Source organism: Furipterus horrens, unplaced genomic scaffold (assembly GCF_987537825.1).
Source record: "Furipterus horrens unplaced genomic scaffold, mFurHor1.1.pri manual_scaffold_13, whole genome shotgun sequence".
NCBI classification, from domain to species: Eukaryota; Metazoa; Chordata; class Mammalia; order Chiroptera; family Furipteridae; genus Furipterus; species Furipterus horrens.
Genome location: NW_028327183.1, coordinates 38,922,074 through 38,950,071, shown reverse-complemented (window position 1 = coordinate 38,950,071; position 27,998 = coordinate 38,922,074). Strand labels below are relative to the sequence as shown.

Below are 27,998 nucleotides of genomic sequence, written 5' to 3'. Positions count from 1 at the left end.
CATGACCATTTGCCATGCCTGAAGTAACAAAATTCCTTATCTTCACCTAAAGACAATGGCAAACTATCACAGAGATCAAAGTCCTGCACCATTAGATTATCACGAGATTTAAGAGATCAGGGACAGAAAGTCCAAGGTCAGGACTGGAGAAAATTAAAAAATACGCCTTGGTTTCCCATTTGCACTGCAACTATCTTTGCTCCAAGGATTGAGAGACTCATTGTCTGAGTGACAGGTACCGAATGCCAGAGAGGTAAGCAAGTTGTTTAATTCTACTATGCCAAATTCCAAAGTTGACACTTATTTAATAATCAGCCTTATTTCAAGATAATCTATAAAGCCCCCTATTTTAGTTAGCTAGATAGGTTCTACATACTTGAGTGCTTTGTGCTTCTGTTTACAGTATGGAAAAGTACCAACTACCCATCTCCTCTAGGTTCAGGTTTCTGGAAAGTTGTCATTATTAGGATAAGTAATTCAGGGACTTTAAAATAAGCCCTAGGTATTTATGAGGAAAGAACATTTACAATGACAAAGCCAACTTAAATCAAAAGGCTCATAAGATCTTGTGTTTGATATAAAATCTTGACATTTTAGATATGAAGTTTACATTTCATAAACTCTCAGCACAATGCAAACAGCACTCCTGCCCACGTCACTTCATAGTCATCACTCAAACAGGACTATAAATTCTACCCCTACTAAATCTCTAACTAGAAATACAGTAATCCACCTGAATAACTTGGAAACAAGCAGTTTCAAAGTCTGTCATGGAGCTGTCCTTAATTCACATAGAGGGGTTCTTAAGCTTTTTGAATCATGGACCATTTTCAGAAACTGATAAAAGTCTATGGACTGTCTCTCTAGAGCAGTGTTTCTCAATCTGTTCTTTATTAATATCTCCCCACCCCTCGCAAGGAACCTTTAGACATGTTTTTCCTAATGACCCCAGGAAATTCCAATATCACATACTGTATATTTACATACAGTGGCCCTTTGAAAGTGTAAGGGATAAAGAAGCCAGTGACTCTCAAACCAAGAGGAGATAATTAACAGATGAATCATGGAAAAAGGGTGAAGAAATGATATTCCACAGCTCCTCACACATATCTCTGGGATCAAAAGGAGGAAGACTGTCATCACCAAACACAGAGAAATGGGAAGATGTAGTTAGATAACTTTGTAAATAAAATGAGGATAGACCTATAATTGGACTACCCTTAATTAATCACACCCTTAGTTAAGTAGTTAATCGTGTTAGATTGTGAACCTGCTTTGTTTCCCCATTTATAGTGTTTAATTTTAACCCCTGGCTGGTTTGGCTCAGTGGATTGAGCGTAGGCCTGCGAGCTAAGTGTCGCTGGTTCGATCTTCCAGTCAGGGCACATCAGAGAAGGAAAACTCTGACTCCAAAAAACCTCCGCTGCCTTGCGGCACACCTCTTCAGGGGAAAGGCTAAGGGAGTAAACCCCGACAGAAAATCCGGAGCCGGAGTCCCTAAGGCGGTTTGACGTTGCAGTCAACACCGGCAACTCCTGCGGCGCACCTGAAGCCAAGCTGTATCGACTCCGTCTTTCCCTTGGACCCTTCAGCTGCGAAGAGAGGGGGTGGTCTGCTGCATGGGCAACAGCAGACCCTCCATATCACCCTGCCCAGGCTCTGTAGCTTCAGCTTCACTGGAGAGGACACTCCAGCGTCATCGCAAGATGTCGATTCAACATGGGAGGAGACAGATACCGTGTCACTCCCGAGTCGGACTGCACAGCCATTCTCGGCGGTGCAGATAGACTCTTAAGAAGCTACACCATCGTCTCTCGAGACGGACGGCTGCCGACGACGACGAAGACGACGAATCATGTTAGATTGTGAACCTGGATTAACCAGTAATGGAGAAATGGGGGAGGAGATAGGAGAGGGAGCTAATCACATTAGTAAAACCAGTTTACTTTGTCTACTTCGCTCATGCATGCCGGACTTTGCAGACTCATGAATAAATGCCTCACTTTGCTGCTGATGTCCTGTGTTCTGGGTGTTTTATTGTGAATGTTTCTCACAAAAGGTCACAAACTATTGTAATATCTAATATATTTTTGCCAACCTCCCACCCCCCACCAAAGAACATACCCTAGACTATAAATGACAGACCCTGGGATACAGATTGACAAAATATCACACATGTGAATTTAGGGACTTCAGCTTAAGGGGCTTTTCTGAAGCCATGGACCTAGGACCTTGTAGTTGAGATAAATCTCAAATATCTCAAAAAGAACAACTAAATTTTTACCCTTATTACTAAAATGGTTTTCTGATGATGAAATTACACTTCAAATAAACTTCGAAGTAACTAAACTCCAAAATTCCTGGGCCTCACATTCCTTCACAGGGAGTTTTAGAAAGATCTTGTCAGAAACAACACATGAAATGACATTTGTGACCAGGATCATACAGACATCCATAATCCATATGCTAATTCTTCTGGGCTCAACTGTGAGTTCTGCATTAGTCATGTGACCAGTGGGCCACCAAGGCCTCCTGGGGTTAATGAAATCATTTTGTTGTGAACTCTTCAGTTCTCTTCTCCCTCTGGTGAATCACAGACTACCTTATCCCTTATTTGGCCTCCCCTGTCAGCCTCAGGACACAGCAAACAAGAGGCTTGGCTGCCTGGCCAACCAACAAAAGACAAGCCCGAATAAGTAAATGACTCTGGGAATAGGTTAAATAAGAAACAGGTAGGGAAGTGAGGGATGAAAGAGAAATTTGCTTTCTCTGTTTCAGGCTGTGCTCTCAAATGCTGACCAGGGCAAAGGAATGTTACTCGTTGCGAGGTATCTTTTTCCACTTTCTTCTTCCAGGAAAAGGTCCACTCTCTCAGCGGACATAAAACTAAAAGCAAGGCCCTAATGTTCTTTAGGGATTGTCGGCAGTTGAGCCTCAAAGGTCATGTTTTCAGTACTAAGTACACCAAACCTTACCTTACTTTTCTTTGCAGTACTCATCCCCGAGATCTATATTCATTGTTCATTTCTTTATTGTATTGTCTTTCTCTTGTCACAATATAACTGCCATAGATTGGGGGCTGTCTCTTTTTTTCATTGCTCTATTTCCAGGGCCTAAAACTAAAGCTTGGTAGGTGCTCAATAAATGCGTTAGATAAATATTTCAAACTGTTCTGGAACCAAACTTTCTTGCCTGCAAGCAGAACAGGAGCTTCTTCCATGGCAGACAAGAATACCAGAAGATGCTATAATACTTTGGAGAACCCCCAGCTGATCACCAACACCAACTGTACTTTTGCTCTTATTTGTCACTGTGTTTTTGACCACCCAGTTTACAACTATCCATGGGGGTGAAGAAAAGAAAAAAAATGTGCTGAATAATAACAAGCTTATTGGAGATTTGCTGAAGTTCACCCGTTTAGTCAAAGTTCTGGGGAAACTAATTAACCCAAGAGGCTGATGGAAATTGAAGGCCACCTCAAAGTGCAGTAGTGGTTCTCACATGCTCCACCTGTCCTCAACCTAAGTCCCAAGAACTACAAGCCAAGTAACCATTAACAAAAGTTTTGATGCCCTGGACCCAGCATAAAGTTACTAGCAACATGAAGTATACCTCACTGATCACTCCCTAAAGGAATGTTTGAGGTTCTACACTGAAGAGGAATACATTTTCTATCTTTCTGTTGATCAAAATGACATTTAGGGTCTCTCCAAATACCAGGACTCATCGCCTGGGGAATACAGAAAAGTTATACACATTTGTGGCCATCTGATGAGGAGGGGTTTTTCCCTCCTTAATATCAATAACACACATACATACATTTACTGTACAATTAATAAAGAATTGTTTTATCCACCTCCATTTACAAATGGAGCATATTCTTAAAAAAAAAAAAAAGAAAAGATTTTATTTATTTTTAGAGAGAAGGGAAGAGAGGGAGAAAGAGGGAAAGAAACATCCATGTGTGAGAAACACCCATTGGTTGCCTCTTGCACGGCCCCCAACTGGGGACCTGGCCCACAACCCAGGCATGTGCCCTGATCAGGAATAGAACCTGTGACCCTTCAGTTCTCAGGCCAGTGCTCAATCCACTATTCCATAGTAGCCAGGGCTACAAAATGGAGCATATTCTTATGGTGAGGTCACAACGCAAATGGGAGTAGGACAAGTGAATAAATATACGCTAAGGGAAAGGAGTGCCTGGCCTGTCTAAAAAGGGTGATAGGCTCTAACCCATGGGTGCTACGTTAGAACACAGGCCTGGTGGCACCAGGCAAAGCCAAAACACAAATATTTCCATTAAAAAAATTCACTATTATAGAAAGTGTACAAGTTCCATAAAGTCTGTTTGAGACCTCCAGGGAATGGTCCATTTATAAGCTCTTGAGTGTTTTCCATGATGCTCCTCTCAGCTGCTTATCACATCAGCCCTAACCAGTTACCTCACATTCTCATCATCCTTTTTCTCAATATCTCCCTTCCCCCAACTCCTGGGGCCTCTCCTACTTGTGACCTATCTTAAGCAAAATCTCTCATTTTTCAATCATTTCCCTAAACATAGTCACTTTCTTATCTCTAACCTAACCAGGTCTCCCCTGAGGATATGCCTTCTCTTGAGCCCTTCCAAATGCTCCCAGGTGCTACTTCCAGACCATTCTCCCTCCTCCTCTCCCCAACCCTCCCAGCTATGAATCATGTCATCAGAGCAGACTGTATCCACCTTGTGCATCACCTTCTGACCCAGGCCACCACACCTCATTTCATGATTTTAGCTTCAGGCTCACTGCCACTCTCCTACCCCCATCATCATTCTTGGTGATTTCCATATCCAGGAAGATGACCCTTGAACTATCCTAGTCTCTTCATTCATAGGCCTCCTCTCCTCCAGTGATCCTGTTCTCCCCAGACCCTCCCTCCCATGGTCACACCTAGACCTTGTCTTAATGACTGTAGCCTCTTCAGAACCTCAGTTTCATGCATCTCACTCACTGCCCATCATATCCTGTCTTTCTAGTTCATTCCCTCCGAAACCTCAACTTCAGCAATCCATTGGCACTAACTTTCCATGACCCTGCAGCCCCCTCAAGTCCTCACACAGATTAAAACCCTTGACCTACCATTATAATCACCCCCTTACACATGTTCACTACACACTCCCCTCTCCACCCTATACTCATTAGGCAGAGCCTATGTAGCTGCATGAAGCTGGAGAAACTCAGTGAAAATCAAAGCTATTAGAAGAAAAAAAATAAATCAAAATTGTAGAAAGCTTTCAAACAAACAACTTCAGATAAGCAAAGCTGACCCAGCCAGACAGGCGTACTTCTGAAAGGTCAGTAGGTTCAGCCAGCTGCAGCAGCCAGGGAGGCCACTGAGGACAGAGAAGGCCTCTGCAGCCAGACCTGGCTTTATCAATTACTAGTGTGTGACCTTAGATAAGACCTGTAACTTCATCACTGCTCCAGGTTATCTCGAGGATTAAATAGCACAAATGAGCTCAGAGTAAGCAATAGATGTCAGCCCCAACCTCAGTTTTGACAAAGTCCAGGACAGGTAACTGGAAGGTACTGTACATCCTAACATAATTTCTTCATCTACAAAAGTCAAGAAAGACTCATAAATCCTGGTTTAGATTACAATAATGAACAAAGAATAAAAAATAATGCATTCCTGATTCTTGGTCCTCTAGAGCTGAGACTCTCCCCCACTGGCTCTTGACATCCCCATTAACTAATATTTTCCTCTTTGCCTTGGGCATAGGGAAATGAAGTCTTCAGAAATTACCACAGGTTATGACTTGGTGCACCACCATCCTGCTTCCTCTTTTCACCAAATATGCTGCCTTATGCCTATAAAGCCACCTGACTCTGATCTATTTCTCCCACCTCACATCCTCCTCCAATTCTCCCCCTCCCCTGTTCCAGCCACATGGCTGATCCTCTGGGTCTTTTCCTTGAAAACCACCAACTGTGTTCCAGCCTCAAAACCTCTGTAACTCCATTACTTCCAACTGGATACGCATCCCTGAGGTCTCTGAGTGGCTGCCACCTCCTCATTCTTTATCTTAGAACTCAGGTGTTGCCCTCCTCGGAGACCTCCCCTGACTACCCAGCCAAAGTGGCCCTCATCAGGCATATTTTCAAATATGTACTATCAAGTGCTTTTTATCATATTTTTCCAGAGAGCATTTCATTTCTCAAAGAGGATGCCTGGTATGTTTCTACTCTGCGCCACTATGGCCCTTTTTCACTTAATCAAGCTGGACTGCAAACAAGGGAGAAACAAATCTGTTTCTGGTTCCCTATGGACCTTACAAAGAGCCCTGCAGGCTGACTGGTTTCTTTGTTCACAAGCCAGGCTCCCACCACCTGGGGTGGGGTGGGAGTGGAAGCGGGGGCATAATTCTAGGAACATGGCCTTGCTGAAGGGCAGAAAAGACCAAGAGAAGGAGCAAGCACAAGAAAACAGATATTTATATATCTGGGTCACAGGACAAGTCATAGAGAAACCATGGCAAGAGAAGCAAATTGCCTCAAAAAATATATGTGGAATCTGAATTGTGTACTTTTTAGGGGAAAAGAAATGGAATCTGGAAGCTGTTCTTTGTTCACCACAGAGAATAAAATTTTAGGTGATTATATTGGGGAAAAAGTGGCCCCCATTATCTTACACCACCCCGTATGTGTACTTCACCCCATTCATTTACTTAGTAAATTGAGTGCTCTTTGTTTAAATGTTCACTGTCTCAGTCTCTCCCCTCAGAACATAGGCTCTGTGAGTGCAGGGACCTGGCGTGTCTGAGTCACAACTGTCATACCTGTGCCAGCATGGTCCCTGACAGAGCAGGGACTCAATAAATTTTGCTTAAGCAAATAATCCTTTCATGAGTTATTTTCAAAGCACACGTGTGTTTGTCTCAAGCAGTTAAGGTTCTAAGAACACTTGTTCAAAAAGACCTTTCAAGCTGAAGTTCCTTAGAGTGAAGAGGTTTAAATCCAAATTTACGCTCCATTAACCTCTTAAGGACCAATCTAATGAATACAAGGCCAGTCTTCAAAGCCAATACTCTTCGTATACCTAGGCGCCCCCACCCCGGCACCTGGCAAAATGTACCCCCCCAATAATTTTGCTTTTCTTTTCTTCTCCTTCCCGTATCACCGAAAACCACCTTCCTTCTTGGAGGCGCTCTACTGTAGCTCAACCAGAAAGGTTGCTCGGGAGGCTGACAGCCAACATCTAAAGAGGTGGGGATGGGGCCTTCTTCCCCGAAGCAAAACTGCCACCAGGTCGCCTAAAGCAACCCTCATCCTCTTAGGCGTGGCCTCCCAGGGCTTTCCTGAGCCAGAAAACTTCCCGCTGCCAGGAAGAGGCTGGAGGTCTTCGGGTCGGCCTTTCACCTCGTCCCGGCACAGGGAGGGGTTGCGCTGCTGCTCCTCGGTCAATAACGCTTATCTTCTCCCTCACTCCCAGGAAACTTTCTCAACTCTGACTCCTCCCCCAGTCCTCACTCCCAGTCTCCGAACAGGGTTTGACTCCACCACAACTCCTGAGCTTCAAGTCTCCCCCAATTTTCTCCGCCGTCAACCCTCCCCGCTCAGACCTTGCCCAGGGCCCCTCGGACCCCAACTTACTCCTCACATCCTACCCCTAACGCCCCGCCTTCGGCCTCTCGGACATCCACTCCTCCCAGGACACCCGCCCAGGTCCTCACCGTGGACGTTAGGTTCTCCGTCCGCAGCCTCGGCCCGGAAGAGGAGCAGCGATGCCAGCAGGACGAGGAGCGCCCGGCCCTGCCTCGGCCCACACAGCTGTGCCATGATGGACTCCACCCGTGCGCGCAGGCGAGACCTCCAGCTGCTGACCGTTGGGGTCTCGCGATCAGGTGCGGGAAGCCCCTTGTGGCGCACGCGCACTGGAGCGCCTCGCGTTCAGGTGGGGACGCTCGCAGCAGGGCCGCGCTAGCGTTCTGGCCGAAGTCGCCGGAAAGCCGCTCTCTCGGACCTTCGGTGTGAAAATTCTCTGCCTCCTACGCCCACAATTCGGGATAACGCTCCTCACTCCCCACTTTGTTCCCAGTGACACACAGCGACTCCCTACACTCCCCACCGCTCAGAACCCCGCCACACGTCCAAATACTCGGTGAGAGCTGAAGCCAATGGCGGCCGCCTGGAAGGAGCTCAGAAGGTGGCCAGTCAGGAAGAGGGTGGGGCCCACCTGGTGAGGCGGGGCGCACCGAGCGCAGGCGCAGGGAGCAAGCACCTGCGCGGCAATCCCCTCCCTAGGGCGCACCTGGCCCGGCCCCTGACGCTAGGGAAAGGGGCGGGCCTTACATTGGCTCCGCCCCAGGTGGAACCTGGCCTGAGGGTAGGCGAACGCACCTTGAGCCTGGGCTTCCGGCTGCCTGAGAACGTCCCAATACCTTCCCTTTTCAGCTGGGGCCTCGCGGTGGGAGTAGAGGGAGCAGAAACGCTCTTCTGGAAACCTGTAGGTTTTTTTTGCCCGCCTCACTTTAGCCTTTCTTTGAGGAAGAGGAATTTACTTTTTCCTAGATTCGATGTTCACTAAGCGCCTATTTGGAACATTGCCGGAAATTTAGCATTAACCACGTCAAGACTAGTTCCAGAGTCACCGAACAGGGGCAGCCCTGAGCAGTGAGGACAGAATCATAGGTCAGAGTGATTAGGGACGTGATGGGGTGATGCATGATGGGAATTCAGACAAGTTCCCCATTCAGTGTGAAAAAGAGCCACACAGGGCTTTCCCTGAGAAGGTTATAGACTTATGAGTGAACAACAGCCTCAGGCCCTACCTCTATAGGAACCTGAGATGAAGACAAATTATTCACCAGACTGGGATAGGGGTCAGGGCAGTGAAGGCAAGCACTGGCAGAGTAATCAGACCTGAAAGGAAGGAAGCCCAGAGGAAGCACTTGACCCAGCTTGGGGGCCAGAGGAGCTTCCAGGAAGAGGAATTGAATTTCGAAAGGAGGATTGAGTGGGACAAGCATAGGAGTAGAGGAAAATAGCAAATGAGACCTATTGAGCAGGGTAGTAGATGAGGGCCCATGAGGAGGTGGTTTTGAAAATGAACACTGAAAGATACAAAGGGATGAGGGGCAAACATTCCAGGAATCGGGAGCAGCAAAAGCAAAAGTCCTAAGGCAATAAAGACAGCAGTGTGTTACAGGAGCCAGGTCCACTCCCACTATTTAGCCTCTCTCCTGACATAATAATACAGGGGTGGGCAAAAGTAGCTTTATAGTTGTGAGTACAGCCCTGGCTGGTTTAGCTCAGTGGATTGAGCGTCGGCCTGCGAGCTAAGTGTCGCTGGTTCGATCTTCCAGTCAGGGTACATCAGAGAAGGAAAACTCTGACTCCAAGAAACCTCCGCTGCCTTGCGGCATACCTCTTCAGGGGAAAGGCTAAGGGAGTAAACCCCGACAGAAAATCTGGAGCCGGAGTCCCTAAGGCGGTTTGACGTTGTAGTCAACACCGGCAACTCCTGCGGCGCACCTGAACCCAAGCTGTATTGACTCCGTCTTTCCCTTGGATCCTTCAGCTGCGAAGAGAGGGGGGGTCTGCTGCATGGGCAACAGCAGACCCTCCATATTACCCTGCCCAGGCTCTGTAGCTTCAGCGTCATCGCAAGATGTCGATTCAACACGGGAGGAGACAGATACTACCATGTCACTCCCGAGTCGGACTGCACAGCCATTCTCGGCGGTGCAGATAGACTCTTAAGAAGCTACACCATCGTCTCTCGAGACGGACGGCTGCCGACGACGACAGGACACAGTTTATTCTTGTATTATTATTTATTAACTTTTGTATTATTTATCACTGATACTGTATAGAATTGTCAGTGCATGGTATAATAAAAACTTTAGTAGTTGGTTAGAGCATTGTCCTGATATGCCAGGGTTGCAAGTTCGATCCCTGGTCAAAGCACCAATGGGTGCATCAATGAGTGGAATGGTGGGTGGATGTTTCTCTCTCTCTCCCTTCCTCCCTTCCTCCTTATTCTCTCTCTAATAAATAAGTATAAAATAATAAATAATAAAGATATGGCGAAGGTGTCGCACACACCCTAGGCTCGGTTGGAAGTTGCTCTGTCCAGCAGAGACTTCGTGACCATGGCGGAACAAATTTTTACCGAGGACATTTCTTTATGTTCTGGAGGAAGGAAGGTGACTCCTCTCTCTAGTGGAGAACAGCAGCTAGACCTTCATCCATCATGCTTTTCATTGAGGAGACCATGGGAGATTCAAGATCAACATTCATAAATCATCAATAGCTTTCAGGTACCTAGGTTACAATTAACAATAACTGAATACAAATTCCAGTACAGCGGGAACAATGAATAGTCTGTGTCAGGGTCTATTAAACATTTTGACCGCACACTGGCACTAGGTACAAGGTTTCAAATACTTCCTGCTAGAGATTGTTTATACTTAGTTATAAGATAAAGGAAAGCAGAGCAAGTTCTAAAGCATATTAATATTCTTTAAATCCAATCCCCACGGAAACCCTCTGAATGGTTCTCGGGTGTGTGTCCCATGCAGCCATTGTTGAGACTTAAAGACAAGCATTGCCGGGATGGCAGCAGCAGGTCATGCTCTGGCCAGGGCTACAATTCCCTAAACCACAAGGAGCAGTTCCACACATAAATACATGACCAACTTTTGGTCAATTTTATTATTTTCAAATTCTCTACAGACAGTCCGCAACTTTTTGCCTGTACTCAAGGTGGACCACTCCTATTGCCCTCCCTTTGGGACACCACTAGTTGGAAAACAGACAATAAATAGAAAGAGTAAAGGTAGGGTGGTGAGGGAAGATCTCACTCAACAGGTGACATTTGAGAAAGATGAAGGAGTGAGCCCTGTTGATATTACTCAAGGGAAGAGCTTCCTGACAGGGAACTGCCAATGCAAAGCTGTTGAGATGGGACCATGCCTGGAGCTCTGAATGTAAACTCAAGAACTTGGCCTTCAGCCTCAGGGCAATGAGGAGCTGTGGACAGTTTGTTTTTTAATATAACAGCTTTATTGAGATAATTACCATAGAATTCATCTTTTTAAAGTGTACAACTCAATGCTTTGTAGTATATTTATGGAGTTGTGCAACTATCACTACAATCAATCATCATCGATTTCATCATCCTCAAAAAAACAAAAACAAAAACAAAAAACCCATACTCTTTAGCAGTTCATTACCCCTGCCCCTCAATTCTCTCAGCCCCAAGCAACCATCTATTTTCTGTCAATGAACTTTCCTGTTCTTAACATTTTATATAGATAGAGTTATACAACATATAGCTTTTTGTGTCTGGCTTCTTTCATTCGGTGTGTTTTCAAGTTTCATCCATGTTGTAGCAACTGTTCCTACTTAATTTCTTTTTATTGATAAAATACCACATTTTATTTATTCATCAGTTGATGGGCTGGGTTGTTTCTACCTTTGGCTGCTATGAACACATTTTTTGTGGTATTTCATTGTGGTTTTGATTAGCATTTTTCTGATAACTAGGGATGTTGAACATCTTTTAATGTGCTTATTGTCTTTTTTGTTGTTGTTAAAGATTGTATTTATTTATTTTTAGAGAAAGTGGAAAGGAGGGAGAAGGAGAAGGAAAAAAACATCGATGCAAGAGAGAAATATCAACAGGTGGATTCTTGCACACCCCCACCAGGGACTGAACCCACAACCCAGGCATGTGCACTGACCAGGAATCGAACCAGCGACACTTGGCTTTGCAGGACAATATCCAGCAACTGAACCACACTAGTCAGGGCAATGTGCTTATTGTCTTTTACATATATTTCTTAGAGGAATGTCTATTCAGGTCCTTTGTCCATATTTAAATTGGGTTATTTGTCCTATTATTATTGCGTTGCATGACTTTATTTTAAATGCAAGTACCCTATCAGATATATGATTTGCAATTTTTTCTTTTCACTTTCTTGATGATGTAAGAAATGCCCAGACCTATGGAGAATTTTTATAAGGGCTTATTTCACCCAAACTAACAACATATGCTAGAAGTATGATTTCAAATGCTCTGAAAAAAAAGCTTTGCAGTTTCTTTTATGCATTTGAAATTAAGCAGGGAAGATTACAGGAGGGTAGGAGAAAGCAAGGTGGGGATTGGATTACAGGAGAGGTTACGGAGGGGTCTGAAAGGGTGGACAGGTATAGGAGGCGGGGTCTGAAAAGAGGTATTTCAAAGGTGTGTTAACCTAGATGCACAGAAACAATGATAAGGCTTGCTTAAGACAAAGATAAACCTTTTACCAAATAGTTATAGGCCTCCCCAACTGGTGTGGCTCAATTGGTTTGGTGTCATCCCCTGCAAAGCAAAAGTTTGCTGGTTTGATTTCTGGTCAGGGCACATACCTGGGTTGCATATTTGGTCCCTGGTTGGGGTGGAAATGAGTGATGTTTCTCTCCCTTTTCTTCTTCCCCTCTCTCTCTCTAAAATAAATAAATAAAATCTTAAAAAAAAAAAAAAAAAAGAGTTATAGGTTTGGGCCTGACTACTCATGAAAACCTGCACAGTTAGGAAGTTATTTTTAGATCACCCAGTGAGGTGAGTTTCCATAACATACACACATATTTTTAGTCCACAGTATTATACAAAAAGCGCAAGCAACAGAAGAAAAAATAGATAAATTGGATATCATCTGTGGACAAAAAAAGCAATCTCACAGGGTAATCTGATCATAAATTCCTAACTGGACAGATCATTGTGGGTAGAGAGGCCCAGGACTATAACTTCCTAGTAAATGGTTTTTATCTTTGCTTTAGACAAGTCCTGCCTATTGTTTCTGTGCATCAAGTTTAACATCCCTTTGCAATAAATTTAATTACCCTCCAGAGAACACATGATCTTAACTATCTGTAATCCAGTTCCTACATTGCTTTCTCTCACCTTCATGTAATCTTCCTTAGTTCCCGTCTTAAATATCTGAAAGAAGCTGCAAAACTGTTATTTTCTGAAGCATTTGAGATCTTGCTCCCTGACATATGTCCTCAGTGCAGCTCAAACTCATAAAGATTCTCTATAGGTTTGGGTGTTCTTTTATGTAGACAATATCTAAGAAATCAAGCCCTGGCTGGTTTGGCTCAGTGGATTGAGCGTCGGCCTGCGAGCGAAGTGTCGCTGGTTCGATCTTCCAGTCAGGGCACATCAGAGAAGGAAAACTCTGACTCCAAAAAACCTCCGCTGCCTTGCGGCATACCTCTTCAGGGGAAAGGCTAAGGGAGTAAACCCCGACAGAAAATCCGGAGCCGGAGTCCCTAAGGCGGTTTGACGTTGTAGTCAACACCGGCAACTCCTGCGGCGCACCTGAAGCCAAGCTGTATTGACTCCGTCTTTCCCTTGGACCCTTCAGCTGCGAAGAGAGGGGGGGGTCTGCTGCATGGGCAACAGCAGACCCTCCATATCACCCTGCCCAGGCTCTGTAGCTTCAGCTTCACTGGAGAGGACACTCCAGCGTCATCGCAAGATGTCGATTCAACACGGGAGGAGACAGATACCGTGTCACTCCCGAGTCGGACTGCACAACCATTCTCGGCGGTGCAGATAGACTCTTAAGAAGCTACACCATCGTCTCTCGAGACGGACGGCTGCCGACGACGATCTAAGAAATCATTGCCTAGGTATGGATAGTTTTAAGCAGGGGGAGGACATGGCCAAACTTAAGTTTTAAAATATTATTCTTACCGCTTATGATTAGAAGTGGGAAGACCTATGAAGTGAGGGACTTCTCCAGTCACCCTTGCTAAAATTACAATCTAGCCCTCACTCCATTTCTCCTTTTCTGCTTCCTATTTATGCATAGAACTTATGATATTCTAATAATCTGTGTGTATACTTATTATGTTTTCTGCCTGTCTCCACAAGAAGGTCAACTTCATGAGGATTGGGTTGATCTTTTTTTGCTACTCTATCACCAGTGCCTAGAAGAGCAGGCACTCAATGAATATTTATAGAGTGAGTGAATAAATGGACGAATGAATGCAATGCACGGATGAATGAATAAATGAAACGGCGAACAAATGATGTACTGAGTACTACGGCTCGATGTTCCCTGGCAAAGAAACGTGGCATGGGGGCTCCTGCACCGTTTCTTGAAACCGCTAGGGGGCACAGACAGGCCAGTTCTCCAGAACTTGTCCCGGGACCCCGCCTCCGGGATCCAGTCCCCTGGAGCTCCAGAAGCTCAACCTGACCTGCGACTCCAGGACCCCGCCCATACCTGAGCCCACCTTGGCTGTGGGCTTCACACCGGCACAGCGGCCAGTCCTCGCTCTGCTAGCGGGGAAACTGAGGCCCGGGTTGGCTGGGGCGGAGCCGGCCTACGGAGAGCCTGAGCCCAAGCCCCCGCCCCCTGCCGGCCCCGCCCCGCCCCGTAAGAGGCCCCCTAGGCGCGAGGCGAAGGCGCACTGCTCGGCGCTGGGGCCGTGGCCAGGACGCGATGGCAGCTCAGCGGCTGGGCAAACGGGTGCTGAGCAAGCTGCAGGCTCCGTCGCGGGCCCGCGGGCCGGGGGGCAGCCCCGGGGGGTTGCAGAAACGACACGCGCGTGTCACAGTCAAGTACGACCGACGGGAGCTGCAGCGGCGGCTGGACGTGGAGAAGTGGATCGACGGGCGCTTGGAGGAGCTGTACCGCGGCAGGGTGAGGCGGGCGGGGTGTGGGGCCGGAGGGGGATCCCCGGCGTCCTCCGTCCTCGGGGTCTTTGCTTGCTTGTGTTCACTGCTGCACATGCGCTCCCGGGGGTCAGGCACTCACTGGCCCGCCACCTTCGATGGTATTCTGCTTGCGGACACAGAGAGAGACATACTGGAGTCACCAGAGATGCGCCCGAACATCTGAGGAGGGCCAGGGACTTACCACCTGGGGGCTGAGGAGGCAAAGTTGGGGAATCCGAGCAGCCATATCTTGAGAAAGGGTCGGGGGAGGGGATGTGTTAAAGCCAAACATAGACATAGTGACAGGGGAGATACAACCACACAGAGATGCATAGCAAAGAAGGTAACAGTATTCACAGACGTGCACAGTGACAAGCTAAAGCCACTCCTCACAGACACAGTGAGAAAAGCAACAGCCATACACAGATTCTCAAGGACACAAGCTGTGGTTCCTTACAGATCAACATATACTACAGCCACAGGCTTCTGTGGACACAGTAGCGCAGGCCACAGCCGTATGCAGACACACAACACAACTACACTGACACAGAAGGACTCCGGTCACAACTCTTCATAGATATACACCAGTACAAGCTGCAGCAACTCACTGTACAATCTATGACAGCTACAACTAAATGATATCTTTATTCCCTAAAGGCAAAAACAATAGCCACATGACATGTGCTGAAGCCACTCAGACATAAAATGACAGAAATGATAGTTACACCCAGATGGAAAACAGTGTAAGCCGTAGGTACATGTAGACAAAAAATGGCGGAAACTACAGTTGCCCCTGGGCACACAGGGCATAACCTGTAGCCTCATATGTTGACATGTAAGCTACAGACAGACACAGACATTTCACTGGAGTCTCTGATTGAAGTCATACTTTATACAACGCGCAGAGTGCCGCGGAACACAGTTCCAGGTACCTGATGGTCACCGCAGTACACAGACATGTAGGAGGCAGAAATCCTGAGCACCGTGGGAAGGAGGCAGAAGCCATGGCCCCTCACAGTGACACAGGGTCCCTCTGTTCTCAGACGCACATGGACAGACAAGTCCAGTTGCTAGTGGCAGGTAGCATCCTATGAGGCACACTCAGGCAGTGGCACTACAGCTGACTATAACACATGACGATGAGAAAAACACAGTTAAGCCAGAGCTGCACACCTCACATACATAGGACCACACATATATGCCACACACATGTGCAGGCCACACACATGATGCCATATACCTCTGCACCCTCATGTCGGCCTTGGCCCCTTGACACAGGGACACCCACAGGTGTGTTACACACTTACAGACACTCCATGCTTTTGTTGAATACCGGAGCACCCGGTCCTGAAGGCTGCACTAAAGCCAGCAAAACTTTGGGTGAGGGAGGAAAAAATCTGTAGTCTCTGAGCGCTCTTGCTCAGACAGCTGGGTTCTGTCCTCTGCATGGACACTGAGCCAGCCTGAGTTTGGCTTTCTGGCCCAAGAGGCCATACTAGGAATCCCCCTCTTAGTCATTTAAAGGTGGGCTCATGGCTCATCCCACCGACATTGAGGGGCTTTGGTGATCATCTCGTCATCTCCCTGGACACAGGGGTCTGCACTTTGGCCCCTTGTGTTCCTTCCTGTCCCCTGGGGCAAGGGGCCAACCCCAGGAGGCTCTGGCCTGCGCTCCCCTCCTCTGTACCTAGCTCTTAGACTTTTCCTTGAAAGGGCAGAGCCACCCCCTCTCCTGAATCCCAGAATCTGACATTCCAAAACTCGACCAGGCCTGTTTCCCGTTACGGGAACTGGGGCCAAGCAGAGAGACCCATGCCAGCCCTGAGGTCCCCTGGGCCCAAGCTTTCCAGTTGGTACAGGCCCTGGGCCTCTGTCAACCCATCTGTCACTCCTCCCCCAACACCCAGATGTCCTGCCTTGGCGGTGCTGTCCCTGACTGCCACATTATTGCTCCAGAACCGGCCAGCTGGGCCCGGGGACCATGGGGCTCCTCCAGAACCCCTGGACAAAGGCATGGGTGGGAGGGGAAAGGGCCCCTGACCAGCCCTCCTTCCCTGCCTTAGGAGGCAGACATGCCTGATGAAGTCAACATTGATGAATTGTTGGAACTAGAGAGGGAAGAGGACAGAAGCTGTAAAATCCAGGTAGGTGGGAGGGAAAGCTGCCCCCTGTCCTCCACCTTGTCCCTCCCTAACAATCATAGCAGTGGTTACTAGGTTTACTTAGCACTTACTGTGTGCCAGGCATTATTTCAATTGCTTTACACTTATTAACTTATTTAATCCTCACAAAACCCTATGAAGTAGGCACTATTCTCCATTTTCAGAAGAGGAACATGAACATCTGAGAGATTAATTACTTGCCCAGGGTCACACAGCTCAGAAGGGGCAGAGCTAGGAGTCAAAGCCAGGCAGTCTGGCTTTTATGGCCTGTTCTCTCCTAGAGGCAGGAAAGGCTGTGTGACCTTCTTGCCTTCTCTGGATCTAGAGTTTCTTGACTCAACCCTGCCCCCAGTTATTTGATGAGGCCCTCAGACTGTGTTCCTCCCTTGAAGCTAGGTGGGAAGTCCACCTTTGAGTCTGACTTCATAGTCTTGTTGCTTGAGGTTTTGTTCGTAAAGGGAAGGGGCTCAAGGGGTGGCAGTGTTAGTCACTTACTATTTACTTTTTTTATTTTTATTTTTTATTTTTGCGTGGGCGGGTGTGTGTAGGAGCTCCTGAAATCCTGCACCAACCCCACAGAGGTGAGTTTTCCTTTCCCCCACACAAGCCCTGTTCTGGCCCTCTGTGCCCTGGTGGGGGAGGTCGTCTCTGGTGAGCAGGGGAAAGCTGGCCGTGCCCAGGACCTCAGAGGGAACTCTGGGGAGCCCTTTTCTCTCTCCAGTGTTGTCTTTTATCTTCCTCACTCCTAGTCTCCTCTCTCCCCATCTGCCACTGGGCCTCCATTATCTCTTCCCCGCTGAGACGCTCCCCCATCTGTCTCCTGTTTCTGCTTCTGCTATGCTCTGTCCACCAGTGTGCCTCCCTCTCCCCTTACTGCCTGGGGCTCCCTTCCCTACCTCTGGGGGGCCTCCCACCCTTCCTGGCCCGAAGCTGAGCGGCCCAACCCCTCCCACTTCCTTCTCTGCTTTAAAAGGGAAAAATATTCGTGTTTCTCTAACTAGCTGTGGGCTGCCTGAGGGATAAACGTCATTGTGTGTCTGTCTGCCCTGGAGGCTCAGGCCTCTGTCCTTGGGGACCCTCCTGGTGATCTCTCGGCCTGGGAAACAAGTCGGATATCTCTCTGTGGCTCTGTTTCTTTCTCTGTCCCTGTGTCTCTCCCTGTGACTATCTCTGCATCTCTCTCTGTATCTCTGTCTCTGTGTCCTGGTCTCTGCCTCTCTCCATCTCTCTCTGCCTCTCTCTCTCCCTGTCTTGTCCCCATCTCTCTCATTCCTTGTATCTCTGTCTCCCTTTTGCTCTCTCCAATCTCTGTCTCTCTTTCTTCTCCCTCAGTCTTCTCTGTCTTTATAGGCTCTCCCCCTCCCCAACTTCATCTTTACCCCTTCTCACTGACCAGGAAGCAGGAGAAGGAGGGGCCCAGGTCAGAGAGACTGGGCTGTGCTGGGCTGGGCAGGGACCCTCATCCTTCCCTGTGTGCTCAGCACCCTCCACCCTGTCCTCAGGACTTCATCCAGGAGCTGCTGGTGAAGCTACGAGGCCTCCACAAGCAACCAGGCCTCCGCCAGCCCAGCCCCTCCAGTGACCGCAGCCTGAGCCCCCTCCAGGACCGGGCCCGGACCGCGCCACCCTGACCATCTCACTACTGTGTCCCTCTGTCCTCCCCTCCTAGTGCCCTCCTGCCTTGTTTATAAGCAGTATTTAATGGTTCTGTAACAATAACACTGAGTGTGCCTGTTTTTCCTCTCCCTGATCACTCTGGGCCTTCCCCCAGCTCCACCCTGCAAATCTCCCTCTCTCCTGCTGGTCTCCTTGTGTCCCAGCACATGCAGCTGGCCCAGACAGATGGAGGATCGCTCCTCCTCGGCCAGAGAGCATGAGAACAGGCCCTGCTGACATTGCACCCCTGGACTCACATCCTGTCCTCACCTCCCCCTAGCCCTGGCCGTTCCAGCTAGCAGGGCCCCAGCATACCAGTGGTGCTCAGGTCCTATGGGAATGACAGCCTGTGGTCCTTGGGACACAGAAGATGCACAGGACCGAATATGCCCGATATCACCACAACACATGAACATTCATCCATTCCATGAATTTTACTGGGTTGGAATTGAGGCCACAAAGATGAGCAGAACATGGTCCCGGCATCAGGTGCTCACACACTGGTGGGGGAGAAGGGCCAATGTGCAGAGGGTTAGAACAAAGTGGTGATTTGCCCGAGATACTTGGGAGTCCAGGGAATGGGAGGAGCCATTCACTCTTGGGGTGGTGAAAAAAATTTTGGAGGGCTTCCTGAAGAAAGTGACATTGAGGCAGGGCTTTGAAGGACGCATAGGCATTTATTTGACATGGATGCTCCCATCTGAGGGCTCTGAACTTGTGGCTGAGGATTGGCATTGACGCTGAGCCAGGGAAGATACCAAATATTGGCTGGGCCCTCCACCAATCAGGATGGGCAAGTCTCCCAGGGCTTGATCAGGGAAGTCCCTGGGCTGGGGCGTGGGGAAGCCTGAAGGCTCCTAGGGAAGGGACCGGGCACCAGAAGTATGTATTTGCCAACAACTGGAAGGTATTTCAGTACTTAAACAGTAGATCTAGTTGTACCAGTGGTCTCAGCTGGGGAGCCAGGAGATGAAGTGCAGCTGGGGTTGCACCAAGGGCCGGTAGGGCTAGAGCTAGGTGTCTCCCCGCCCCAAGACAAAGCATCTACTGACTGAAGTGGGAGCCTCAGTCCCAGTTACCACTCCAGCTGTCCAGCATCCTGGCCAGGATCAGGCACCCATCCTATCCCAAGGGGTCTGCTCTCCCATCTAGAAGGAAGAAAAGGTGCCCCGAAGAAGAGGACCATGCAGGAGTGCCTGGCTTGTCCAACTCTCCAGTGGCCTTGCTGTCCCTGTGCAGGCAGGCCTCACGCTTCCAGTGCGTTTTCCCCTTCACACAAATATGTGGAGGCAAGATATCCCACCTCCTGGCATTTGAGCACTGGGGTCCATCACCCAGGGCACCCACTTAGGCCTCAAGAACCCTGAACTTCCCTCTTACAGAACCTGTTTTTGGTTCCTCATCTTTGTGGAGGTGGTATGTGATCAGACTCAGGTTTTAAAGTTGTGGGTGTGTCTCAGTTTCCTCATCAGGAAAATGGGGACTTCACAGATGAGGAAACTGAGGCCCAGATTAGGGATATCACTTGCCCAAAGTCACGCAATTGGGAAGTGGTGCTGGACTTCAGTTCCAGGCGTTATTGTTACAGAACCCCTGGGCTGCTCCAATTGAAAACAAACCCACGGGCTCTTTAGTTAGGGGCCCAATTGCCCGTCGCCAAAATTATAACTCTCAATACCAGAGTTTAGTGAAAAGAAAAAGAATAGTTTATTTAACAGTTATATAGATTTAGTTACTTGCGGATTTCTGTTGTTAAGTCTTATGCTCTTTAAAACACCCACAAACACATATCCTTGCCTCCCCCTACCAAACCAGGCTAGTTTTAGAAAAGTTAGAGAAACCCTTTCCCTACTTTCCAAACACAGTTCAGCTTTACCAGTAGCTGCCAATCATTCAATTCTGATTGGAGAGACCTCGTCTGTGTTATCGGGTCCACCAGCTTTTAATCCAGAGCCTTGTGGATTCTCAGCCTTCTTGTAAACTGCATAGTTAGTCCTTTTGTAATCCACACAGTCAGCCTCAGCCTCCGTCAAATCCGCACAGTCCGCCTGGCTAAAATGTCTGCCACTTATTTTTAAATCCCTGACTAGTCCTCTGATGCAGTGGGTGCGGTACCCTTCTGACCATTCACAGAACCTCAGGCAGGATCTGTGTGCTTTCTCCATACCATCCCCTTGTCCAAGACTCCTCCCATCTACCTGAGGCTTTGGATGCATTAAAGCCATTTTGCATAAGAAAGACACTAGCCACCAGCCTCAGGCACGTGGAGCCATTCTAAAAGCTGCTTCCTTCTCCCCATCCCCCAGCTGCAAACTTGGGATTTTTGGACCCCCCTGTTTCTGTAACATTATGACTCCAGAGCCCAACTACTTAATTTCTACACTACAGCACTCCTATAAGCCTTAACAATGATTGCTATTCTTCAGTGACAAAGAAGTTGACTAATTCATACTAAAGTGTTAGTGACTTCTCACATCCCTTTGAGGTAGCTAATCTAAAGAGCAATACAACTTGACTGAAAACAAGACTACAACAAAAGAACTGGGAAGCAGCATACCATAGTGGGTAAGAACCCGGATTCAAATGCCACTCGTCCTACTTCCTAGCTGTGTGATATTGAGCAAGTTGCTTAACCTTTCTGTGCCTCAGTTTCCACATTGGTAGAACTAAGAGAATTATAATAGTACCTACCTCCTAGGTTTGTTGTGAGGCTTAAATGCGCAGACCATAGACTAGTGCCAGGCACATAAGCATTGTTCTAAATCTTATTGTAGGGAGAGGAGCTGGATCATTACCTCCTACAGCTGCCATACCTGGTCAGCAAGTTGTGCCTTGGGAACACCAACACACAGGCCCTGTGACATGGAAAAGTCCCAAAGGACATGGTGTACCTGACCTGCTACCCTTGCCTCCTCCACCAGGCTCTTGGCCTCTGAAGGCTTGTGGTCTGTTTCCCACTCAACAGCCAGATGACACTTTTTCTTACTCTCACCTCAGTCTCCATCCATCCTGTTCCCTTTTCTCTTTCCTCCAAAGATCACTGTTTTTATTATTTTCTTGCTATTGTTCCAGTATTTCTTTTTTAAAATTTTATTTATTTTTAGAGAATGGGGAGGAGAGAGAGATAGAGAGGGAGAGAAACATTAATGTAAGAGAGAAACATCCCTGGCTGCCTTCCGCGCACACACGACCGGGGACCAAACCCACAACCCAGGCATGTGCCCTGACTGGGAATCCAACCCGTGATCTTTTGCTTTGCGGGATGACACTCAGCCAACTGAGCCACACCGGTCCTGGCTCTGGTATCTTTCATATCACATTTCTCCACAGGCTTCCCTTGGCCGCAGAGCAGAAGCCAAGGCCTTCCCCTCTGTGCTGTGCCCCATTACCACTCTGCCTTCTTCCCTGTCCTGCGCTCACCACTTCATCCGTCAGGCTCTTCCCCTCCAGGACCCATGGACACCTTTCCTCTGCACGGAGCACTCGTCTCTGAGCTCCTTATCTTCATTTAGCTGTAATCTCAGAGAGGTGCCCTTGAGCCCCTCATGTAAGGAGCCACACTCAGTCACTGTCCTGTCACCCTGCGTTATTTTCTCCATAGAATTTAGTACATCCTGAATTATATATATATCACTTTATTGTCTGTCTACACTCCCCCACCTTTAGAATATTAATTCCTTGCTTGCCTTGAGCATGTCTATGTTCCTGATGCCTGCGGCAGCGCCGGGTACACCAGTGCTTGTCCAATGACAATGCCCCCTGGTGGCCGCTGTAGAGTAACCCTCTTCGTGTAGAAGTGAGGCCTTGGCACCCCCTTGTGGCTGTGCGAGTTGTTTTAGTACTACACCCCAAAGGTTTGTTACTTGAGGGGTAGTCAGCACACTGCATTAAAAGAGCAGGCTCTCTCAAAAAACTAAAAATGGAACTGCCTTTTGAACCAGCGATTCCACTGCTAGGATTATACCCAAAGAATCCTGAAACCCCCATTCAAAAGAACCTATGCACCCCTATGTTTACAAGCAGCGCTGTTTACAATAGCCAAGTGCTGGGAACAGCCTAAGTGCCCATCTGTAGATGAGTGGATTAAAAAACTGTGGTACATTTACCCAATGGAGTACTGTGTAGTAGAAAGAAAGAAGGAACTCCTGCCATTTGCAACAACAGGGATGGAACTAGAGAGAATTATGCTTAGCGAAATAAGCCAGGCAATGAAAGAAAAATACCATATGATGTCACCTGATGCAGGAGACTAATGAAGAACACAAACAAATCAGCAAATTGAAAAGAAACAGAGTAACAGTTATGGGGGGGGGTGAAGTGAGGGAAGGAAGGGGTCAGTAAGGGAAGGGTTTAGTAAAGGAACTAATATAAATAACCTATGAACACGGATAACAGGGTGGGGACTGACTGTGGGAGAAGGGGTGGGCTGGGTGGAGGGTAGCAATGAAGGAAAAAGTGGGACAATTGTAATAGAAAAACAATAAAAATGAAATTTAAAAAAATGAGCAGGTTCTGAGGAAGCTACACAAAGCACTCACCTACCTTTATCTTTGATCACCAGCTATCGGCTTTGCTGATTAAAATGATAACTGTCAGAAACAGGCTTGCATCGATGATATGATTGGTATTCACAACTGGCTAAAATGTCTTGGCAATACTTCTTGCCCTCATAATAAAGAGGGCAGGAAAGCCCTTAGCAAAGGGATTATTGTGGTTGATATAAGATCAACCTACAAAAATCAATATTATTCACCAACACTATAATAACCAATTAAAACAAATTTTAAAAACTACAGTTTTCAATAGCAATAAAAACTATAGTTTTTCAAACAACTTAAAAGTGCATAAGCCCTTCATGGAAAAAATTTAAAATGCTGATAAAAGACATAGAAGATAATCTGAAAAAAAATGACACCATTCATGTCCTTGAACAGTATAGTTTAATATTATTATCCACATGCCAGTTCTTTTCAAATTAGCCAACAAATTGAAAACAATTTCCATAAAAATTCCAGATGAATTTCTTGGAGTAATAAAGCTGTACAAATTGCTGAGTCAACATTAAAAAGGAAAGGGGAATGCTTGCTCTACCAGATATGAAGACAGACTGCAAAGCCATAATAAAAGCACTGTGGTTTTGGTGCAAGAACAGATGAATATACCAAAGAAACAACAGACTCACAGGCAGACCCAGGCATGTATAGTAACAGAACAAAATGATAGAGCTGGCACTTCCATTTCATTGGGGAAAGAATAGATTGCTCTTTGTAAGAAAATTAGCTCACTATATGGAAAAAAAAATGGATCCTTACCTCACACTACATACAACCATAGATGCCAAATGAGATAAAGGCCTAAAGGCAAAGAATAAAACTATGGGGTTAATAAACTGTAGAATAACACTTAACATGTCCACAGATTTTTTTGCTATTCTTTCCATCAAAGGCGGTGTTCCATGCACCTTGTTTTGAATATAGACCAGCTTCATTGACTTGCTTCTTCTAACACAAAAAATGTAATGGGAGTGGTATTGAGTGACTGTCTTAAGCTGCCATAACAAAATACCATAGACTGGGTAGTTTAAACAACAAAACAATTTTCTCACAGTTTTAAACATTGGGAAGTCTGGGATCAGGATGCCAACATGGTTGAGTTCTGATGAAGACTCTTTCCAGCTTGCAGATCGCTGCCTTCTCACCATGTCTTCCCATGTCAGAAAGAGCCTAAGATCTCTGAGGTCTGTCTTTATGAGGACTCTATTCCTATCAGACCAGAGTCCTGTCCTCATAACCTCATCTAATCCTGATTACCTTTTAAAGCCCCATCTCCAAATACCATCACATTGGGGGTTAGGGCTTCAACATATAAATTCAGGAGGGACTCAAACGTTCAGTCCAAATCCATGACATCTGAGGCTAGGTCATAAAAAGGCTTCAGGTTGGTTCTCTTGGTATGCTTGCTCTTAAAGTACAGCCACCATGTTGTGAGGAAACCCAAGGTCCATGGAGAAGCTTTGCATTCCGGCTAACATCCAGCATCAACTTTTAGACACGTGAGTGAGTGAGTCAGTGAGATGATTCCAGCCCTAGGTATTACTTGGCTGCATTGGCATGAAAGACCCCAAGTGAGGACTGCTCAGCTGAGTCCAGTCACTCCCAGAACCATGAGAGATAGGTGTAATAAGTGGTTTCTGTTTTACATTACTAAAATTAGAGTCGTTTTTTACGCAGCCAGTGATAACAGGAACAGTGACTTGGGGTTGGGGGAGGACTTCTAAACCAAAACTTTAAAAGCATGAACCCTATATTGAAAAAATTTGATAAGTTTGATCATGTCAAAATTAAGAGCTTCTGTTCAAGGAAATACATCTTTAGCTGAAATTAATATTTAATGGACAGATGAGATAAGTTATTTGCAACATCTAAAATGGATGAGTGACTGAAATTCAGCAACTACTGGCAACTCCTATAAATCAACATCACAAGACCACAACCCTGGTAAAGCCCAAACCATTATTGGCACATTAGCAAATACTCAAAATCAATAATAATCTGAAAGATGCAAATTGAAACAACAATGAGATATTTAACATCTATTGATTGGGCAGAAATTAGAAAGCTGAATAATACCAAGTGCTGACAGGAGCAGCAGTGGCAGTGACCAACAGAACAGACCAGTAAGATGTAGTATGTGGTAAGACATCGTGAGTGAACTAGACAAACAACTGGCCTGGGCGTAGGGAAATAGCGCCCCCACCCCCCCATGCACAGCAGGTGGCAGTGGATCATGGTCTAGGCTTCTGGAGAGTAACCCATTTATTTATTCATTCATATATCATCTTGAACACCCGTTATGTGTCTGGCACTTTTCTGGGTCCCAGGTTCTATCAGCAGCTTACGTGCTAGCTGGGCAAAACAGGTAATATATAATAACATACATAAGTGAATTATATAATATGTTAGGAGGTGATAAAATTATGGAAATAATTAAATAGAGTAAAGAGATTGGAAGTACTGGGATGGGGAAGATTACAACTTTCAATAGTATAGTGTGATAGACAAAAAAATATGGTCCCCAAAATGTCCATGTCCTAATCCCCAGAAACTATTTTGTCCTCTAGAGCTTCCAGAAGAAACACAGCTCTTTGACACCCTGATTTTAACTCTTTAAGACCCATTTCAAGCCCTGGCTGCTGTGGCTCAGTGGATTGAGCATTGGCCTGCAAGCCAAGAGTCACTTGTTCGATTCCCAGTCAGGGCACATTACTAGGTTGGGGGCACAAGTGAGAGGCAACCACACAGTGATGTTTCTCTCCGTGTCTTTCTCCTTTCCCCTCTCTCTAAAAATAAATAAGTAAATAAACAAATTAAAAAAAAAAAAAAAAGACCCACTTCAGGCTGATCTCCAGAACTGTGAGATAATTTGTTTTGTTTTGATCCACTAAGTTTGCAGTAATATGTTACAGCAGCTGCAGAAAACTAGTGCAGGTGGTCAGAGAGGCATCACCACGACATTTGAGTAAGGAACCTGAGAGAGGAGGTCAATATCTGGGGGAAGACTATTCCAGGTGAAAGAAACAGCCCTGAGTAGCAGTATGCTGCCTGTTGGATTATCAATGAGGAGGCCCATGTAGCTGAAACAGAGTGAGTGAGGGGAGAGGAAGGAGTGGTTAGAGACAAGATCAGAGAGGTGACGGGGTCAGATTGGGTAAAAATAAAGTTTATCTTGAGTGAGATGGTACCACAATCATTTTATTATGCTCATGCTTCTGTGGGAATGACTTGTCCCTGCTCCACAATGGCTGGTGCCTCAACTGGGAAGATTTGTGCGGCTGACGGTGGCTGAAATGGCTAGGTGTGAGCTTATCTGGAAGCTTCTTCACTCACATATCTGGTGCCTGGACTGGGGCTTCCTCACAGCATGGCGGCTGCGTGAAAGTGGTCTAAGAAATCAAATTGCAAGCCCTCTTTTGGCTTAGCCTTCTTAGTGATGCGATGTCACTTCCATGTCTTTCTATCAGTTACAGCTGAGCCACTAAAGCCAGTTCAGATTCAAAGGGAGAGGAAGTAGACTCCGTCTCTTGACAGAGCAGACGCAAAATCATAAGGCAGAAAAGGACATGGGGGAGGCCCTGACTGGGTGGTTTAGATGGTTAAAGCACCTTCCCATATGCCAAGGTTGTGGGTTTGATTCCTCGTCAGGGCACATACAAGAATCTACCAATGAATGCATAAAAAAGTAGAACAACACCCTGGCTGGTGTGGCTTAGTGGATTGAGTGCCAGCCTGCAAAATAAAGGGTCGCCAGTTGGATTTCCAGTCAAGGCACATGCCTGGTTGTGGGCCAGGTCCCCAGTCAAAGATATGAGAGAGGCAGCCACACACTGATGTCTCTCTCCTTCTCTTTGTCCCTCCCTTCCCTTCTCTCTAAAAACAAATAACTACCAATGAATGCATAAAAAAGTGGAACAACAATTCAATGTTTCTCTCTCTCGCTCTCAAATCAACAATAAATAAATAAAAAAGAAAGAAAAAGAAATGGACATAAGGGAGTGACATCAGCAAAAGTAGTGGAATAGGGAAATCCAAAAGGCTATTCACAAAAGCAATGAATAAACTGGCAAAACCATCAGAATCAACCTTATCAGAACACTGAAAACTAATCAAAAGTTTACAGCAGCCAGGTGAATGTTTATTCAAGAAAAAAAAAAAAACAGCTGAGTCTTAAAGATGACAACCTGCATTCCTGGTACCAGGGGGAGCAGAATGGGCTTTATTCCCAAAGAATTGTGGAGGTTTGTTTTGATCGGTCTGGTGGCTTCCTGCTGAAAAGTCTTGTCTTTATTTCACCTCACTTAGAACTCTCCAAACTCATCCATTTTGTTGCATATATCAGTGCTTCACTCCTTTTTATGGCTTAATAACACCCCTTTTAATTGCCTTTGGTTTTGAAAGGTATGTTCCTGGGGAATCAAAATTGAGGTCAACAGTTTTGTTTTTTTTAAAAAAATGATTTTATCTATTTTTAGAGAGAGAGGAAGGGCACTCCCAACTGGGGACCCAGTCTGCAACCCAGGCATTTTCCTTGGCTAGGAATTGAAGCAGCAACCCTTTGGTTCACTGGCTGGTGCTCAACCCACTGAGCCACACCAGCCAGGGCAACAGTTCTGGTTTTTAATTGCAATTCTTTAAACGATATTGCTGTTTTCTCACTTGCATTGTTACTGAAATCAACACTCAACAGTAAATATGTTCAGAGTCTAGAAGTATAGGTAGAGGCTTTAACTAAATGTTTCAATTGCTTTGGTTGTCATGTGTCTTATAGTCAAAGATTTAAAAAATATTGCCTCAGGCCCATGCCCCACGTTAAGCCCTCCCTGGCCCCCCTTATCTCCCTTGGCCACTGGGATGCGCCACTCTGGGGCCTGGGCTTTACAGTCCCTCAGCCAGCTCTGCTCAGCTCCTGGTTGGGACTATGCCCTCTGAG

At 46.5% G+C, this 27,998-nt stretch overlaps 2 protein-coding genes across 7 annotated transcripts in view; one reads left to right on the top strand and one right to left on the bottom strand.

The window, feature by feature from the left end:
- Positions 1-8,284, bottom strand: part of SPINT2 (serine peptidase inhibitor, Kunitz type 2) — a 41,353-nt gene extending 33,069 nt beyond the window's left edge. For 2 of the 5 annotated variants that reach the window (XM_090260639.1, XM_090260640.1), the window contains exon 1: positions 7,712-8,284. In XM_090260639.1, the coding sequence (XP_090116765.1) occupies positions 7,712-7,817 (106 nt within the window). In that variant the 5' untranslated portion in view covers positions 7,818-8,284. The remainder of the gene's footprint in view (positions 1-7,711) is intronic. The other 3 variants (XM_090260641.1, XM_090260642.1, XM_090260643.1) reach the window with 3 other exon arrangements.
- Positions 8,285-14,424: 6,140 nt separating this feature from the next.
- On the top strand, positions 14,425-18,575 carry PPP1R14A (protein phosphatase 1 regulatory inhibitor subunit 14A). Of its 2 annotated transcripts, XM_090259682.1 has the most exons (4): positions 14,427-14,680; positions 16,758-16,838; positions 17,405-17,437; positions 18,359-18,575. In XM_090259682.1, the coding sequence occupies exons 1-4, from the start codon at positions 14,480-14,482 to the stop codon at positions 18,485-18,487; spliced, it is 444 nt and encodes a 147-aa protein (XP_090115808.1). In that variant the 5' UTR covers positions 14,427-14,479; the 3' UTR covers positions 18,488-18,575. The 2 variants fall into 2 exon arrangements, with proteins under 2 accessions (XP_090115810.1, XP_090115808.1); XM_090259684.1 differs by lacking the exon at positions 17,405-17,437 and having other exon boundaries at positions 14,425-14,680.
- Positions 18,576-27,998: the final 9,423 nt, after the last annotated feature.

Excerpts from the sequence above, each read along its gene's own strand:
- PPP1R14A (XM_090259682.1), top strand. The coding sequence starts at position 14,480 with ATGGCAGCTCAGCGGCTGGGCAAACGGGTGCTGAGCAAGCTGCAGGCT. Across the intron at positions 14,681-16,757 it reads AGGAGCTGTACCGCGGCAGG|GAGGCAGACATGCCTGATGA; the intron begins GTGAGGCGGGCG and ends TCCCTGCCTTAG. Across the intron at positions 16,839-17,404 it reads ACAGAAGCTGTAAAATCCAG|GAGCTCCTGAAATCCTGCAC; the intron begins GTAGGTGGGAGG and ends GGGTGTGTGTAG.